This window comes from Ranitomeya imitator, chromosome 1 (genome assembly GCF_032444005.1).
Source record: "Ranitomeya imitator isolate aRanImi1 chromosome 1, aRanImi1.pri, whole genome shotgun sequence".
NCBI lineage: Eukaryota > Metazoa > Chordata > Amphibia > Anura > Dendrobatidae > Ranitomeya > Ranitomeya imitator.
The window spans coordinates 358,392,420-358,409,660 of NC_091282.1; the positions used below are offsets into that span (position 1 = coordinate 358,392,420).

At 45.4% G+C, this 17,241-nt stretch overlaps 1 protein-coding gene across 1 annotated transcript; it reads right to left on the reverse strand.

The window, feature by feature from the left end:
- Window positions 1–4,354: 4,354 nt before the first annotated feature.
- Window positions 4,355–16,795, reverse strand: CCNB1IP1 (cyclin B1 interacting protein 1). Its single transcript, XM_069754886.1, has 2 exons — window positions 16,499–16,795; window positions 4,355–4,711 (listed from the first exon to the last, which is right to left on the reverse strand). Exons 1-2 carry the CDS (start codon window positions 16,793–16,795, stop codon window positions 4,355–4,357), a joined length of 654 nt encoding a protein of 217 aa, XP_069610987.1.
- Between the last annotated feature and the right edge of the window lie 446 nt (window positions 16,796–17,241).

Here is a 17,241-nt window from a genome sequence, read left to right on the forward strand (position 1 = left end):
TGGGGTCTTGGCTACCCCCGGCAGCCGAGACCTCAAAGATCTGCTGGGTGCCGGCCAGCGGGTGCACCCGCCATTTTTTCCCCGGAAAAAACATGGTGGCGCCCATAGGGAGACGGGTGAATATTGGGGGGCTATCAGGGACCCCGTTTCTCTGTCCTCTGATGTGAAATCACAGGGTTTTTTTTGGCCGCCGGTAAACGGTTAAGTACTGGCGGTCGCAAACCGGGGATCGGTAAAAACCCACGAATCATGTTCTCTGGGGTCTCCGCTACTCTCGGCAACCGAGACCCCAGAGAAAATCCGACTCTGTGGGGCGCTATTCACTTTTTCCACAGCGCCGTTAATTAACGGCGCTGTGGTTTAAGTGCCCTTAACTGCCGCCATTAAAAGGCGTATCAGCAGTCGTTAAGGGGTTAAAGATGCGATAGTCTGATCGCCTGTGCTATATACAGTGATGCCAAAGCATCGCTGTATATTGCAGAACTCACATTCTCCTGTGGGGTTTCAAAGGAGCTCCGTAATGACAGGCACAGGGGTCATCAGCTGACCCCTTGCTGTCATGGCAATCCATCGGCGACCCGTGATCACATAACAGGTGCGCCGACGGGCAAAAGAATGAGGTGCACGCACGTTGGCGCCACATGTTAGATGCAGCTGTCAGAGATTGACAGTGGCATTTAACATGCGCCATACATGTAAGGCGGATGTCGTGAAGGAGTCAAATACCTGAGGGCCCCTTCCCTACTGTGTCATGTAATTTCCTGAGGCTGAGGGCCCCCTTCCCTAGATGGGAAATGGTGGGAGAGGTGAGACCCATAGTAAATTAAGAGACAGTGGGGAAGGGGGACCACAGGAAATTTAAAATTTTCTATGGGGGACCCCCACCTTGTGTCACCTTTAGATTGCATGGGGGGGGGGCCTCCACTAACTACCTCAGTGGCTGGAGAACTATGCTGCAGGCTGCCTGCAGGCATCATCTATGTTACTTACACATTACTGTCTGCGGCCAGTCATCATACATGTCCCTCATCTTCAGTCTCCGACTATATATTGCTGTGCTGCTTGAGCAGGACAGCCAACCGATCACAGCACAGATCATTGCTATGAGGACACACAAAGAAAGCTAATGCTGATTGACTGCATATCAGCCAATCAGCATTAGACCACCTCTGGCCACAGTTTATGATGAAGAGCCGGAGACGCAGTGCAAGATACAGGTGACTGTGGTGGGTCAGCGGCTGTGTGCATGTGTGTCTCCTCTCTGACTCTGCCTCCTAAGTACACAATTGTACACGAAGGCCACTGATATAAATGATTTATTATTTTTTAGTAGTCAACATCCTAAAAAAATGATGTAAGCTATCCCTGATAGTCAACTAATGAGAATCAAGAGAACAGAGAGCTATGAAGAATCACAGGAAAGATCTATGGAAAATATGATAAACAAAAAATTTTCAGGTAGGGGTTACCCAATAAATCTATTAAAATGTCAAAAAAATAAACTGGATAGATTATATGGGAGGACCTATTTCATAAAAAGAAAGACACAAAAAATGTTCATCGTATTCCCATTGTAACATCATATTGAGAGGAAAGTGAAATAATTGCAGGCGTAATTCGTAAACATTGGGGAATGTTGTACAAATGCTTACCCCCAAGTAGAGAAATTTGCTCAACCACCCATTTTCTCATACAAAAGAAACCGGCCAATTACTTCCAATTTGGTAAAATCTGATATTGGGCCTTTTAAAAAATCTGGCCAGACCACTTTGACTGGTAGCGATAGAAAGGGTTGTTTCCCTTGCTTATCATGTATAAATTGTTGTTTGACGCTTAAAAGGTTCCAATTTTTTTCATCCTATTACTAATGAGGAATATAGGATAAAACATTATCTAACATGTGGCTCAGAGTATTTTATTTATTACAATGCCCTTGTTTCTTATGGTATGTCGGTGAAACCATGTGTGATTTTCAGACCAGAATAAATCAACACCGACATACCATAAGGAAGAAACGAATGGACCTACTGGTCATAATTTCACTTGTTTCACACTTTTTTTTGTTAAGTATATAATTCCACATGTGTTATTTCATAGTTTTGATGCCTTCAGTGTGAATGTACAATTTTCATAGTCATGAAAATACAGAAAAATCTTTAAATGAGAAGGTGAGTCCAAACTGGTCTGTACTGTAGATCATTATAATAGTGATGCGGTAGCCCTAATGCATGATTATAATATGAATCGCTAATTGTTGCGCTTTTATAATGCCATTTGATCATAGCAAATATGGCGCCGCTGTTCTCAGTGTAGTGAGTGTAAATGAGGTGTGTCCAAACTTTGGGTCTATACTGTATCTATACTATGTAATTTTAACATTTATCATTAGTTTACTATTAGCTCATCTACAAGTGCATCTCGCAAAATTAGAATATCATCAAAAAGTTAATTTATTTCAGTTCTTCGATACAAAAAGTGAAACTCATATATTATATAGTCATTACAAACAGAGTGATCTATTTCTGTTAATGTTGACGATTATGGCTTATAGCCAATGAAAACCCAAAAGTCATTATCTCAGTAAATTAGAATACTTTATAACACCAGCTTGAAAAAATGATTTTAAAATCTGAAATGTTGGCCTACTGAAATGTGTGTTCAGTAAATGCACTCAATACTTGGTCGGGGCTCGTTTTGCACCAATTACTGCATCAATGCGGTGTGGCAAGGACACAATCAGCCTGTGGCACTGCTGAGGTGTTATGGAAGCCCAGGTTGCTTTGATAGCAGCCTTCAGCTTGTCGGCATTGTTGGGTCTGGTGATCTTCCTCTTGACAATATCCCATAGATTCTCTATGGGGTTAACGTCAGACGAGTTTGCTTGCCAATCAAGCACAGTGATACTGTTGTTTTTAAACCAATAATTTGTACTTTTGGCTGTGTGGACATGTGCCAAGTCCTACTGGAGAATGAAATTTCCATCTCTAAAAAGCTTATCTGCAGAGGAAAGCACTGAAGTGATCCAAAATTTCCTAGTAGACAGCTGTGCTGACTTTGGTCTTGATAAAACACAGTGGACCTACAGTAGCAGATGACATGGCTCCCGAAACCATCATTGATTGTGGAAACTTCACACTAGACTTTAGAAATCAAAGCCCAGAGTCTGGAGGAAGAATGGAGAGACAGACAATCCAAACTACTTGAGGTCTAGTGTGAAGTTTCCACAATCAGTGATGGTTTGGGGAGCCATGTCATCTGCTGGTGTAAGTCCACTGTGTTTTATCAAGACCAAAGTCAGCACAGCAGTCTACCAGGAAATTTTAGAGCACTTCATGCTTCCCTCTGCCGACAAGCTTTTTGGAGATGGAAATTTCATTCTCCAGCAGGACTTTACACCTGTCCACACTTCTACGCTACCAAAAGTACCAATACCTGCTTTAAAAACAACAATATCACTGTGCTTGATTGGCCAGCAAACTCACCTGACATTGTAAAGAGGAAGATGAGAGACACCAGACCCCACAATACAGACGAGCTGAATGCTGCTACAAAAGCAACCTGGGCTTCCATAACACCTCAGCAGTGCCACAGGCTGATGGACTCCATGCCACACTGCATTGATGCAGGAATTGATGCCAAAGGAGCCCCAGCCAAGTATTGAGTGCATTTACAGAACATACATTTCAGTAGGCCAACATTTCGGATTTTAAATTAATTTTTCAAGCTGGTGTTATAGAGTATTCTAATTGACTGAGATAATGACTTTGGGTTTTCATTGGCTGTAAGCCATAATCAGCAACATTAACAGAAATAAACACTTGAAATAGATCACTGTTTGTAATGACTATCTAATATAGGAGTTTCACTTTTTGTATTGAAGAACTGAAATACGGTACATTAACTTTCTGATTAAATTCTAATTTTCTGAGATGCACCTGTAATTTAAATGATACCTAAGAAGGGTTATATCTTCACTTTTCTCTAATTTTTATCAGTGAAGTGACTTCTACGATGGAGACTTTCAACCGACCCTCAAACACGGATGTGAGTCTAGTCCCTCTGAGTATAAAAGTTGAGTTTTCCACTGAGATATTTTGCCTTAAATTTCAGCAAGTTTTTTGTTTCAGCTCTCACTACTCAATTACATTCTCTCAAAATTGTGTATTACAAGAAAAAAAGGGATTGAAAAACTTTCTGACATTTTTATATATTATTTAGTTCAAGCAAATAAGAGTCATTGAGCATTGTATGGTCTAATATATACTAATATACTGATTCTGTAACTTAGAACGATGTGAAATTTCTAAACAGAGATATATGATTACATATGTATATAAAGCATATTCTTATCTATTTAATCCTGCCCCCTGTGGTTACCCATTGTAAATCCAAAAGAATGTTCCTGCTGAGCTCTCTCTCTGCTTGCAGAATCCTCTCGGTTAGATACAGCAATATTGCGCAGTCGTACTCCATCATACATTCCTTGAAGCTTATTATACTGGCGGTTCCGCTCCATTAGCTTTTCTGACAGTTCACTATATTTTCTTTTGTATTCCTCCAAGATTTTCTTCAGCGAATTCACTTCCCCCTTCATGGCTACTAATTCTGAATCCTTGCTTTGAATTTGATGAGCATAAAGTTTTTCTACTTGCTTCAGATGTCCTTCTGCCTGGCTGTAGTTATACTCCTGATACAATCGCTCCTGGTAAACCTGGTTACAAATTCAAAGGTTGACCTAAGTGATGATACTAGAGATACCATGCAGAGGACAAAGACTTGGATTTATTAATAACAGAAGTATTAATGGAATTACGCCTGTCATACTTATGTAATTTCCTTAGGCTAGGTTCACATTGCGTTCCTGGCGTCCGTTAGACGGACTACGTTACACCGCGGCATAACGCGGTGTAACGTAGTCTGGTAACGCCGCCATTGAATGCAATGTCGGACGCATCGCTAGCGCATGCCCACAATGGGCGTGCGCTAGCCATGTGCCGTCATTGAGTGACGGACCCCAAGACACGTGCTGCAGCGTTTCCCAGGTCCGTCACTGCTAGCGCAGATAGAGCTAGCAGATGCTCTATCTGCGTTAGCGGGCTGCCATAACGGCACTTGCGTTAACAGCAGCCTATTAAACACAAACATTAACGGGCTGCTATTAACGCAATGTGAACCCAGCCTTACACCTTTAACAACACAAGAAACAAGTCTTGGAATGATTTCTAAAGAAATGTAACATTACATATTCATATCGTACATATGTATTTTTCAGATTCAAAACACCGTCTCCGTAACGTGCAATTTGATTTAAAAACAATCTTGCTTTACTCACAGTAACCGAGGCCATCGCTGTGTTTTCGCCCCCGCTCCAAAGGTCTGGTATTGTCTGCAGCGCTGACATCACGTCAATAGTGCTGCAGCCGATCAGTGATCTCAGCGGCTCTGATTGGCCTGTGTCATCTACGCAGGCAGAGAGGCTGAGATCACTGATTGGTTGCAGTATTGATGTCAATATAAGGGTATGTGCATTCAAAGTTTTTTTCAGATGTTTTTCGATGAAAAAGAGCTGCAAAAATAAACAATGCAAAAATGACAATGCTGTGCACGCATGCAGTCTTTTGTCACTTCCTTTCATCTCATCTGCATTAGGAAACCGTGAAGAGGCTAAAAGAAATAGCTTGTTAATACCTCAGAAGAAAGAAAGGATACCAGGGTAGAACTGTCGCAAAAAAAACGTAGCAAAACCACTTCAGAAAAAAGATCGACTACTTTTTCCTAAAGTGGCTATACCTAGGAAAACCTCGGCCAGTTTGCTGACCTCAAAAAAGGGAACCTGTCAGCAGGATTGTGCACAGTAGCCTACAAACACTGTCGGGTCAGCGCGGTTATACTGATTAGGATGGAGTCACACATAACGTTAAAAAAAAAAAAAAAAAAAAAAAAGTCTGTTTTTCAAGGCCGAGAATCGCAGAAATGTTCACGTATGTCATCCGTGTGCAATGCGAGGATGCAATTTTTTTCTCCTCAAAGTATACGTGTGACATCCGTACGGCAAGATTTTCTCGCCGGCTTGCAAGATGGACATATATTGGTCCCATGGCCTCAAATATTTGCTACAATTATATAATAAATATATATATATATATATATATATATATATATATATATATATATACACTGCATATATCAGTGAGATACATATATATATATATATATATATATATATATATATATATATCTTTATGTTTCATACAGAGCTATATATCAGAATAGCCGATAATTCAATTTGCGGGTTCTGTAAAATCATTACTGAACCCGACAGGATAGAAGACATGGTTTACATACAGTAAACAATTGCATATACGTTAGATTTTTTATATGTCCCTCACCAATAATGTTAGTAGTGTGTGTGTGTGTGTGTGTGTGTGTGTGTGTGTGTGTGTGTGTGTGTGTGTGTGTGTAAAATTTCGGAGCTGTAGGTGTTCAAGGATTATTTCATGGAAAAAACTGGCGTTGGCTATTGCGCAATTTTCTCCGCCAGAGAGGGAAAGCCAGTGACAGAGGGCAGATATTAATAGCCTAGAGAGGGACCATGGTTACTGCTCCCCCCCCCCCCCCGGCTAAAAAGATCTGCTCCCCAGCCACCCCAGAAAATAGCACATCTGTAAGATACCCCAAATCTGACACTTAGCCTCTCTCTTCCCATTGCCCTGTAGTAGTGGCATGGGGTAATAAGGGGTTAATGACACCTTGCTATTGTAAGGTGACATTAAGCCTGGTTAATAATGGAGAGGTGTCAATAAGACACCTATCCATTATTAATCCAATAGCATGAATGGGTTAAAAAAAAACACACATTAAGAATAAAGTCTTTTAATGAAATAATTAAACACACAGGTTTATCATCTATATTACACTCTCAATCCAAGCGAAACCCTCGTTCTTCTGTAAAAAATCCAAGATAAAAAAGCAACAATATCCCATACCTGTCCGCTGTACAGTCTAGTCCCACACTGCAATCCATCTCAAGGGGTTAAATAGTTTAAAACTGGGAGCTGTGCTAATGCTACCGGCCAGGCTGTAAACCATAGAGGAATGAATGAAAAGCTGCCTGCACAGCCTCCCCACCTGACAGGACATGAACTCATTAGCGTGGGAAAGTTTCAACAGGACAATGACCCCAAACACACCTCCAGGCTGTGTAAGGGCTATTTGACCAAGAAGGAGTGATGGAGTGCTACGCAGATGACCTGGCCTCCACAGTCACCAGACCTGAACCCAATCGAATGTGAATGTACAATTTTCATAGTCATGAAATTTCAGTAAAGTCTTTAACCCCTCTCTGACCTTAGACATACTATCCCGTCGAGGTGCCCTGGGCCTATCTGACCCTCGACGGGATAGTACGTCATAGCGATCGGCCGCGCTCACGGGGGGAGCACGGCCGGGTGTCAGCTGCCTATTGCAGCTGACATCCGGCACAATGTGCCAGGAGCGGTCACGGACCGCCCCCGGCACATTAACCCCCGGCACACCGCGATCAAACATGATCGCGATGTGCCGGCGGTGCAGGGAAGCGTCGCGCAGGGAGGGGGCTCCCTGAAGGCTTCCCTGAGACCCCCGCAGCAACGCGATGTGATCGCGTTGCTGCGAGGGTCTCCTACCTCCTTCCTCGCTGCAGGCCCCGGATCCAATATGGCCGCGGCATCCGGGTCCTGCAGGGAGGGAGGTGGCTTCACAGAGCCTGCTCAGAGCAGGCACTGTGAAGCCTGCAGTGCTCTAAGTCAGATCGGTGATCTGACAGAGTGCTGTGCAAACTGTCAGATCACCGATCTGTGATGTCACCCCCTGGAACAAAGTAAAAAAGTTTAAAAAAAAAAATTCCAAATGTGTAAAAAAAAATAAAAAAAAAAAATTCATAAATAATTAAAAAAAAAAATCTATTATTCCCATAAATACATTTATCTAAATAATAAAAAAAAAAAAACAATAAAAGTACACATATTTAGTATCGCCGCGTCCGTAACGACCCAACCTATAAAACTGGCCTACTAGTTAACCCCTTCAGTAAACAAAAAAAAAAAAAAAAAAGGGGTAAAAAAACAACGCTTTATTATCATACCGCCGAACAAAAAATGGAATAACACGCGATCAAAAAGACAGATATAAATAACCATGGTACCGCTGAAAACGTCATCTTGTCCCGCAAATAACGAGCCGCCATACAGCATGATCACCAAAAAAATAAAATAGTTTTTATCGTATAAAAGCACCAGACAGTGTGTCTTCAAGAAGATGGCGCCGGAAAGCGCGGACTGCGCAGGCGCCAATCCCGGCAGCAGGAATCGGCGCCTGCGCAGTCCACGCTTTCCGGCGCCATTTTCTTGAAGACACACCTGCAGTGTGTCAAGAAAATGGCGCCGGAAAGCGTGGACTGCGCAGGCACCGATTCCGGCAGCAGGAGGATGAAGAAAATGGCCGGGGCGGAAAGGAATGGCGTAAGTAACAAATTGCTGTGGCATGAAGTGCCACAGCATAATCAGGGCGAAAATATGTGCACGGTGTCCCCCTGCTCCCGGCAGTCAGCGCCTTCCGGCGCCATTTTTTTTCCCCTGACACTCTATAATGTAACGCTAGGAGCGTCGCGCCTGCGCAGTCTATAAAGGCTTCGGACAGAGTGACGCTCCCAGCGTTATATTATAGATATAACACTGGGAGCGTCACTCTGTCCGAAGCCTTTATAGACTGCGCAAGCGCAGTCTGGGCCTCACAGAGTGACGCTCCCGGGAGATCGCGGTATGCGTTAACACTGAACGCACACCGCGATCTCCAACAGAGAAGCAGGGACCGCCAGGAGGGTGAGTATCGGCTATATTCACCTGTCCTCCGTTCCACCGCTGTGCGCCGCCATCTTCCCGGTCCTCGGCCTGTGACCTTCAGTTCAGAGGGCGCGATGACGCGCTTAATGCGCGCCGGCGCCACCCTCTGACTGACCAGTCACAGCCAGAGGACCGGGAAGATGGCGGCGCACAGCGGTGGAACGGAGGACAGGTGAATATAGCAAGTGCTGGGGGGCCTGAGCTGGTGGCGATACCGGCACCTGCGGGTCAGAGGCAGTATGGTGACGCAGGATGGAGCAGCACATGACAGGATGGGGACGCAGGATGGAGCAGCACATGACAGGATGGGGACGCAGGATGGAGCAGCACATGACAGGATGGGGACGTAGGATGGGAGCAGCGCATGACAGGATGAGGACGCAGGATGGGAGCAGCGCATGACAGGATGGGGACGCAGGATGGGAGCAGCGCATGACAGGATGGGGACGCAGGATGGGAGCAGCGCATGACAGAATGGGGACGCAGGATGGGTGCAGCACATGACAGGATGGGGACGCAGGATGGAGCAGCACATACCAGGATGGAGACCATATACCAATATAAATGCTCGCCACCCGGGCGTAGAACGGGATAGATATATATATATATATATATATATATATAGATTATATATATATATATATATATATATATATACACACACACATATACATACATACATACATGTATGTATGCGCGCAGTGGTTAGCACTGCAGCCTTGCAGCGCTGGGGTCCTGGGTTCTAATCCCACCCAGGACAACATCTGCAAAGAGTTTGTATGTTCTCTCCGTGTTTGCGTGGGTTTCCTCCGGGCACTCCGGTTTCCTCCCACATTCCAAAGACATACTGATAGGGATTCTAGATTGTGAGCCCCATCGGGGACAGTGATGATAATGTGTGCAAACTGTAAAGCGCTGCGGAATATGTGATTATTATTATTAATATATATACTGTATATATATATATATATATATATATATATATATATATATATTTTATCTATGATAGATAGAGATTATATATATATATATATATATATATATATATATATATATATATATATATATATATACATATACATACATACTGCTCAAAAAAAATAAAGGGAGTTTGCATCTCGGCTTTGGGAAAATGGCCGCCGCGATCTCTAATGCGCACGCGCGGCATCCCGCGGCCATTTTCCTGAAGCCCCGTGCAGCAGAGCACTCCATCTGCGCACGCACGGCCCCAGGAAGATGGCCGCCCCCACCGATGCAAGGGATTACAGCGCAGATCACGCGCTGTGTCTTCACGTGGGCGCAGGGAATTCGGACCTTGGACATGCGCACACCACTACGCCACCAACGGAAAGCTGGGGAAGAAAAGAGCGTTGTGAACACGCCCACCTGACCAGACCAGCCTGATTGACAGGCGAAAACGGCGACTTTGGTAATGTATTTCTCAGCATACATGGGGAATCAGGGTACACTACATACACTATAGTAACGCACAGCGCAGGCCCTATTTAACAGTATTTATAGCTCAATCTGAAAAAACGGGGTGACAGGTTCCCTTTAACGGCGTCTCCAGACTCTGTCACATGTGCTCAGTGTGAACCTGCTTTCATCTGTGAAGAGCACAGGGTGCCAGTGACGAATTTGCCAATCCTGGTGTTCTGTGGCAAATGCCAAGCATCCTGCATGGTGTTGGGCTGTGAGCACAACCCCCATCTGTGGACGTCTGGCACTCATACCATTCTCATTGAGTCGGTTTCAAACAGTTTGTGCAGACACATGCACATTTGTGGGCTGCTGGAGGTCATTTTGCAGGGCTCTGGCAGTACTCCTCCTGTTCCTCCTTGCACAAAAGCTGAGGTAGCGATCCTGCTGCTGGGTTGTTGCCCTCCTACACCCCACTCCACGTCTCCTGTTATGATCTGGTGGTTTAGGAACAACATGAGACTAGCTCTGAAGGAGGTGGTATCTGTACTGACCGCAAACCCTGAACCTAGCAGCGCAACTAAAAATAGCCGTGGGGGGTACCTGACGCTCCCTAGACCCCTTGGCACAGCCTAAGATCTAACTTCCCCTAAAGATGGAAACAGGAAACCTATCTTGCCTCAGAGAAAATCCCCAAAGGAAAGATAGCCCCCCACAAATATTGACGGTGAGAGGAGGGGAAAATAACATACGCAGAAATGAAATCAGATTTTAGCATACGAGGCCAGTCTAGCTTGATAGATAGGACAGGAAAGGATACTGTGCGGTCAGTATAAAAACTACAAAACAATCCACACAGTTTACAAAATCTCCACACCTGACTAAAGGTGTGGAGGGTAAATCTGCTTCCCAGAGCTTCCAGCAAACAGAAAAAAATCCATACTGACAAGCTGGACAAATATAGAATGCACAGAACAATAAGTCCACAACATGTGGACTGAAATGAGCAAAGCCAGAACTTATCTTTGCAGAACTGGTCAGGAAACCAGGAGAATCCAAGCAGAGATGTGAATCCAGCCAGGAACATTGACAAGTGGCACAGGCTGAAGAAAGAGCCAGACTTAAATAGCGGAGCAGAAGAGACGATAAGTGGAGGCAGGTGAGGACAGCTAACTCCAAGGAGCAGCCATACCACTAGAAACCACAAGAGGGAGCCCAAGAGCAGAACTCACAAAAGTGCCACTTACAACCACCGGAGGGAGCCCAAGAGCGGAATTCACAACAGTCTCCTAGTGTACTGGCCTGTCTCCTGGTAGCGCCTCCAGCCTCTGGACACTATGCTGACAGACACAGCAAACCTTCTTGCTACAGCTCACATTGATGTGCCATCCTGGATGAGCTGCACTATCTGAGCCACTTGTGTGGGTTGTAGAGTCCGTCTCATGCTACCACGAGTGTGAAAGCACAACCAAGATTCAAAAGTGACCAAAACATCAGCCAGTAGGCATTGGTACTGAGATGTGGTCTGTGGTCCCCACCTGCAGAACCACTCCTTTATTGAGTGTCTCTTGATAATTGCCAATAATTTCCATCTGTTGTCTATTCCATTTGAACAGCAGCCTGTGAAATTGATTGTCAAACAGTTTTGCTTTGTAAGTGGACAGTTTGATTTCACAGAAGTTTGATTTACTTGGAGTTATATTCTGTTGTTTATATGTTCCCTTTATTTTTTTAGCAGTATATATACCTATACTATGTGTAGACATTTATTCTATTTTAACCTGTCAGTGTGATTTTACATTACACCGCACTGAATTGCCAGCTTTTCTAAAGGACTTTCTAAAGGACACTGATGAGTATTTCTTGCAAGTCACACTGATGGTCCGTGTGGTGTGCGAGTTTTTCCTCGCACTCAGACTTTCATTGGCGAGTATCGGCCGTAAAATGGTGCAATGATGGGAGCTGCACCATAGATTAACATTGGTCCGAGTGCTATGCGATGTTTTCTCGCATAGCACTCATCCGTATTTCTCTCTAGTGTGACTCTGGCCTTACAATGATACCCGGGTTGATGAAATCAGTCTTGTGGTTGTTGTTTAATCGTTAATTTAAATTAATAAGATTCTCGTGCTCCGGGGCGGCCTGTAATGGGGGTCTTCATGTGATACTCTGCTTACGTATTCATATAAATACCAAAAATTTAGTCCAAACAAATATCTTTTCAAAAGACTGGCACTTCAAAATAGTATATAACCAAAATGTGGACTAAGACCCCTTGGAAGCCTAAAGAAGAGATCCACATAACAAAGATTAAAACTAATTTTTATTATATTTAAAAAATTAGACATACAAATCTAAAAATATATACAGCTACCCCAACTAGGAGGGATTCTGAAACTAATTATACATACATCAAAAAATGCAGATCAATAAGGAGCATAAAAACACTTAACAACAGCCGAGCACAATATCAAATCCATAAAAATCCCTATACAGTACAAGGCAAGGAAATTTGCATACCGTCCATATTAAAGTCATATGACCTAACTGCGCTCCAAACAATCCCAACCTATGCGGAAGGGAAAAGATCCTCTAGTCTAGCAAATAAAAGGAATAATATACTCCGTTATTACCCGGTTATTCCAGTGTTGCTCCGAAGCCCTGTGGGTAGCCAAATTCCGTCCTCACCCCGACGCACGTTTCGCTTCCGCTTCTTCCGGGGAGGTATTCATATGTATGGCTTCTGACAGGTTACTGATCCCTCAGTGATCTGCCCCCTATTTTACATACTGAAAAAAAATTACATTCATCTTTCAGGCGCCGGCGCTGAAGCATGCTTGGATTATAATATCCATATTTTTTTATTTTATTTAGTCATATACATTTCTTTAGGAAAAAAAATGTCTTCCTCAAAACTGCAAGCGCAGTAGCATAATTCGGAACGCGATAGATTCTACTGCGCAGGTGCGGCTTGGTCCAGTCTTGGTGGGTACAATTTTTTTTTCTGCAGCAAAATGACGCTGGCGCCTGCGCAGTAGCATCTATCCAGTTCTGAATTATGTTACTGCGCAGGAGCGGCCAGCGCTATTTTGAGGAAGAAATTAGTTTGTTTCTAAAGAAATGTATATGACTAAATAAAATAAAAAAATATGGATATTATAGATGTGATCATGGTACAGCGCAGATGCTGCCGCCTGCTTGATGAATATAATTTTTTTTCAATACAAATAATATTCAGTATGTAAAATGGGGGGCAGGTCACTGAAGGATCAGTGACCTGTCATAAGCCATACAGATGAATATGTAATCAGAGCACCACACCCCACAGGCCGGCCCGGAGCACAAGAATATCATTAACTGAAAATAAAGATTAAACAACCACCACGGGACGGATTTCATCACCCCAGGGATCATTTTAATCAGTATAACGGTGCCAACCTGACACTATCTGTAGTTTACTCAGCACAATCCTGCTGACAGGTTCTTTTGAAGAACCACTCCAGCAAGGGTTTTTTCCAGAGGTGAAGTGGCACTATAAGTCCCCTGCCCCCGTCATATTCTCACCAACATCGTCTTCACTGTTTTTCGGCATCACTTCGGTCCCACGGCGCCATCTTGTGACATTAGCTTCTGACTGGCTGGAAGTCACAAGCTCTCAATACAAGTCTGAGTTCCAGAACGAGGTTCTCATAGACTCGTATTGAAAAGTGATCTCCCTGCAGCGCCATGAAACACTTGAGCCGCCGGCAGGTCACTTTTTGCCACATAGCAGCAGCAAAAACAGATGAAAACGCCAGGTCAGACAAGGGGCAGGGCACTTACAGTTAAGGGGCCACTGTCACCCCCCTCCAGCCGTTATAAACTGAAAGAGCCACCTTGTGCAGCAGTAATGCTGCATTCTAACAAGGTGGCTCTTTTAGTTTTGTGTTCATGTATTACTAAAATAAAGCACTTTGAAACTTTTCAAAAATACCTATCTTTGTCCACGGAGGCGGGTCTGAAGCCTCCTCTGTGAAGCGCCCAACTGCCGTCCCTCATCTCTTCTGGGGCGATGGTCGCCGCCCCTGCGCGCTGTTCTTCTTAAATCCGGCGCCTGGGCTATGCGTGCCTGCCTGGGGCAGGCGCATTGAGAATTGGCAGTCATAGCTCAGATGCCGGTTTCCTGACTGCGCCGGTGCGGGCAGTGCAGCCACCCTGTTACTGAATCCCCACCCCGCACTGTGTTATGCATTATGCACAGTGCGGGGCTGGGATTCCTGGGCAGATTCCTGCACAGACCGACGCTGGAAGGCGGGGAACCTGGGGGAGCGTCTGACAAGCGCAGTGCGCATGCCCAGGAATCCCAGCCTCGCACTGTGCATAATGCATAACACAGTGCGGGGTGGGGATTCAGTAACAGAGTGGCCGCTGTTATGAACTGGTGATTCAGAACCACAATGGACCTAGTGGTTAAGAGCACACAAGGTGACCTGATAGCTACTAATAACATAGGACGAGCTCTGAGACGTGGGAACTCTGCTGACCGCAATCCCTAATCCTATCATACCACACTAGAGGTAGCCGTGGAGCGCTCCTGACCAGACCTAGGCGCCTCGGGTACAGCCTGAGAAACTAGCTAGCCCTGAAGATAGAAAGATAAGCCTACCTTGCCTCAGAGAAATTCCCCAAAGGAAAAGGCAGCCCCCCACATATAATGACTGTGAGTAAAGATGAAAATACAAACACAGAGATGAAATAGATTTTAGCAAAGTGAGGCCCGACTTACTGAATAGACCGAGGATAGGAAAGATAGCTTTGCAGTCAGCACAAAAACCTACAAACAACCACGCAGAGGGAGCAAAAGACCCTCCGCACCGACTAACGGTACGGAGGTGCTCCCTCTGCGTCTCAGAGCTTCCAGCAAGCAAGAAAAACCAATATAGCAAGCTGGACAGAAAAAATAGCAAACAAAAGTAACACCAGCAAAACTTAGCTTATGCAGGGTAGACAGGCCACAAGACCGATCCAGGAGAGAACAAGACCAACACTGGAACATTGACTGGAGGCCAGGAACAAAGAACTAGGTGGAGTTAAATAGAGCAGCACCTAACGACTTAACCTCGTCACCTGAGGAAGGAAACTCAGAAGCCGCAGCCCCACTCACATCCACCAGAGGAAGCTCATAGACAGAACCAGCCGAAGTACCACTCATGACCACAGGAGGGAGCTTGACCACAGAATTCACAACAGGCCGCACTGCCCGCACAGGCGCAGTCAGGAACCTGGCATCTGAGCTATGACTGCCAATTCTCAATGCGCCTGCTCCAGGCAGGCACGCACAGCGCAGGCGCCGGATTTAAGAAGAACAGCGCGCAGGGGGCGGCGACCATCGCCCCAGAAGAGATGAGTGACAGCAGTTGGGCGCCTCACAGAGGAGGCTTCAGACCCGCCTCCGTGGACAAAGACAGGTATTTTTGAAAAGTTTCAAAGCGCTTTATTTTAGTAATACATGAACACAAAACTAAAAGAGCCACCTTGTTAGAATGCAGCATTACTGCTGCACAAGATGGCTCTTTTAGTTTATAACGGCTGGAGGGGGGTGACAGTGGCCCTTTAAAGCACCACTCCAGCGGTGCAATGAAAAAAACGCTGCGGTGGTGCGTTAAAGGCATTGTGTGCACATAACCTAACAGGCACTCAGACCAGCGGCAGAGACTCAATATTGACCCAGTGAGGGTAAGTTATTAAAAAAAACAGCGAAAAATCTTTTTCAGGCCCCATAGACTGCATTTCTATGTAGCTGCTCATTGGTTTGCCCCATGGCTGAACTAGAGGATACCGCTCCACTTCCTCCTGGTAGCCACACTGTCAGGAAGATGGCCGGACACGCTTTCAATGCTATTTAGCTGCAGAGTAACCCTATATATGTGCAGGTAAATAGCACTAAAAGATGTGACCGGTTTCTCAAGAGGCTAAACTGAAGACCTGCTGGTGTGAGTTACTGACGGGCGCCGGCTGTGTAACACAGCCAATGCCCGCACTGTATAAGACTGGGCTGAGCTCCATACAGGGCCACTGTACAAACATGGCGGTCATTGCCAAGGGTTACTACAGCATTGCTCGGCTATAGCGGGGGCATTGGGTGTCACGTACGCGCCATCACCTTCCCATTATGGACTAACAGTAAGGTGCCATTACTGCTGGGCACAGAAGGCCCCTACCTGGTAGGTCCAGAATGCCAGGGCTCGGGAGCAGATATCTAGCACCACCTCAGGCCTCAGCCCGGCCAGCATCATGGCCTTGTGCTCCTCCGCCGGGTTCAGCTCGGTGCGCAGGACGTCCAGCTTGCTGGACAGAGTGCTGGTGCAGGCCGGGCACACGGTCGGGGAGCGGCTGAACGCGCCACTGCCGTGCTGGTCACAGAAGATGTGAGAGCACGCGGTGACCCAGGCGCGACTGGCCAGCTTCATGCGGCACTTGGGAAAGTTGCAGAGCAACAGGTCGTCGCAAGCTGCCATGGTTACCGGTGAGCGGCACCTGAGGTAATACGCGGTGACGGCACCTGAGGTAATACGCGGCGTGCGACACCTGAGGTAATACGCGGTGACGGCACCTGAGGTAATACGCGGTGAGCGGCACCTGAGGTAATACGCGGCGTGCGACACCTGAGGTAATACGCGGTGTGCGGCACACACACCGAGCAGCGACACAGACCGCCGTCACAGCCGAGTGCCAGGTCCGCGACCGGATTCAAGTTAGTCTGCAGTTAGCTATTAGATATTAGTTAGTTATTCGATTTTCATGTATGGCAGTTAGCTATTAGTTATTAGTTAGCTATTCGATTTTCCATGCATGGTGAATTATACATAGAGTGGATATTGTTTGAATAAAATTTTGATCAGGACTTTGAGATGATTATTTTGACTATTTGTGGTCCTGGGTTAATCACATAAATCGCTTATGT

Coding starts and splice junctions, on each gene's coding strand:
- CCNB1IP1 (XM_069754886.1), bottom strand. CDS start 16,795: ATGGCAGCTTGCGACGACCTGTTGCTCTGCAACTTTCCCAAGTGCCGC. Junction 4,712..16,498: donor TGGCATTCTGGACCTACCAG/GTAGGGGCCTTC, acceptor ATTTGTAACCAG/GTTTACCAGGAGCGATTGTA.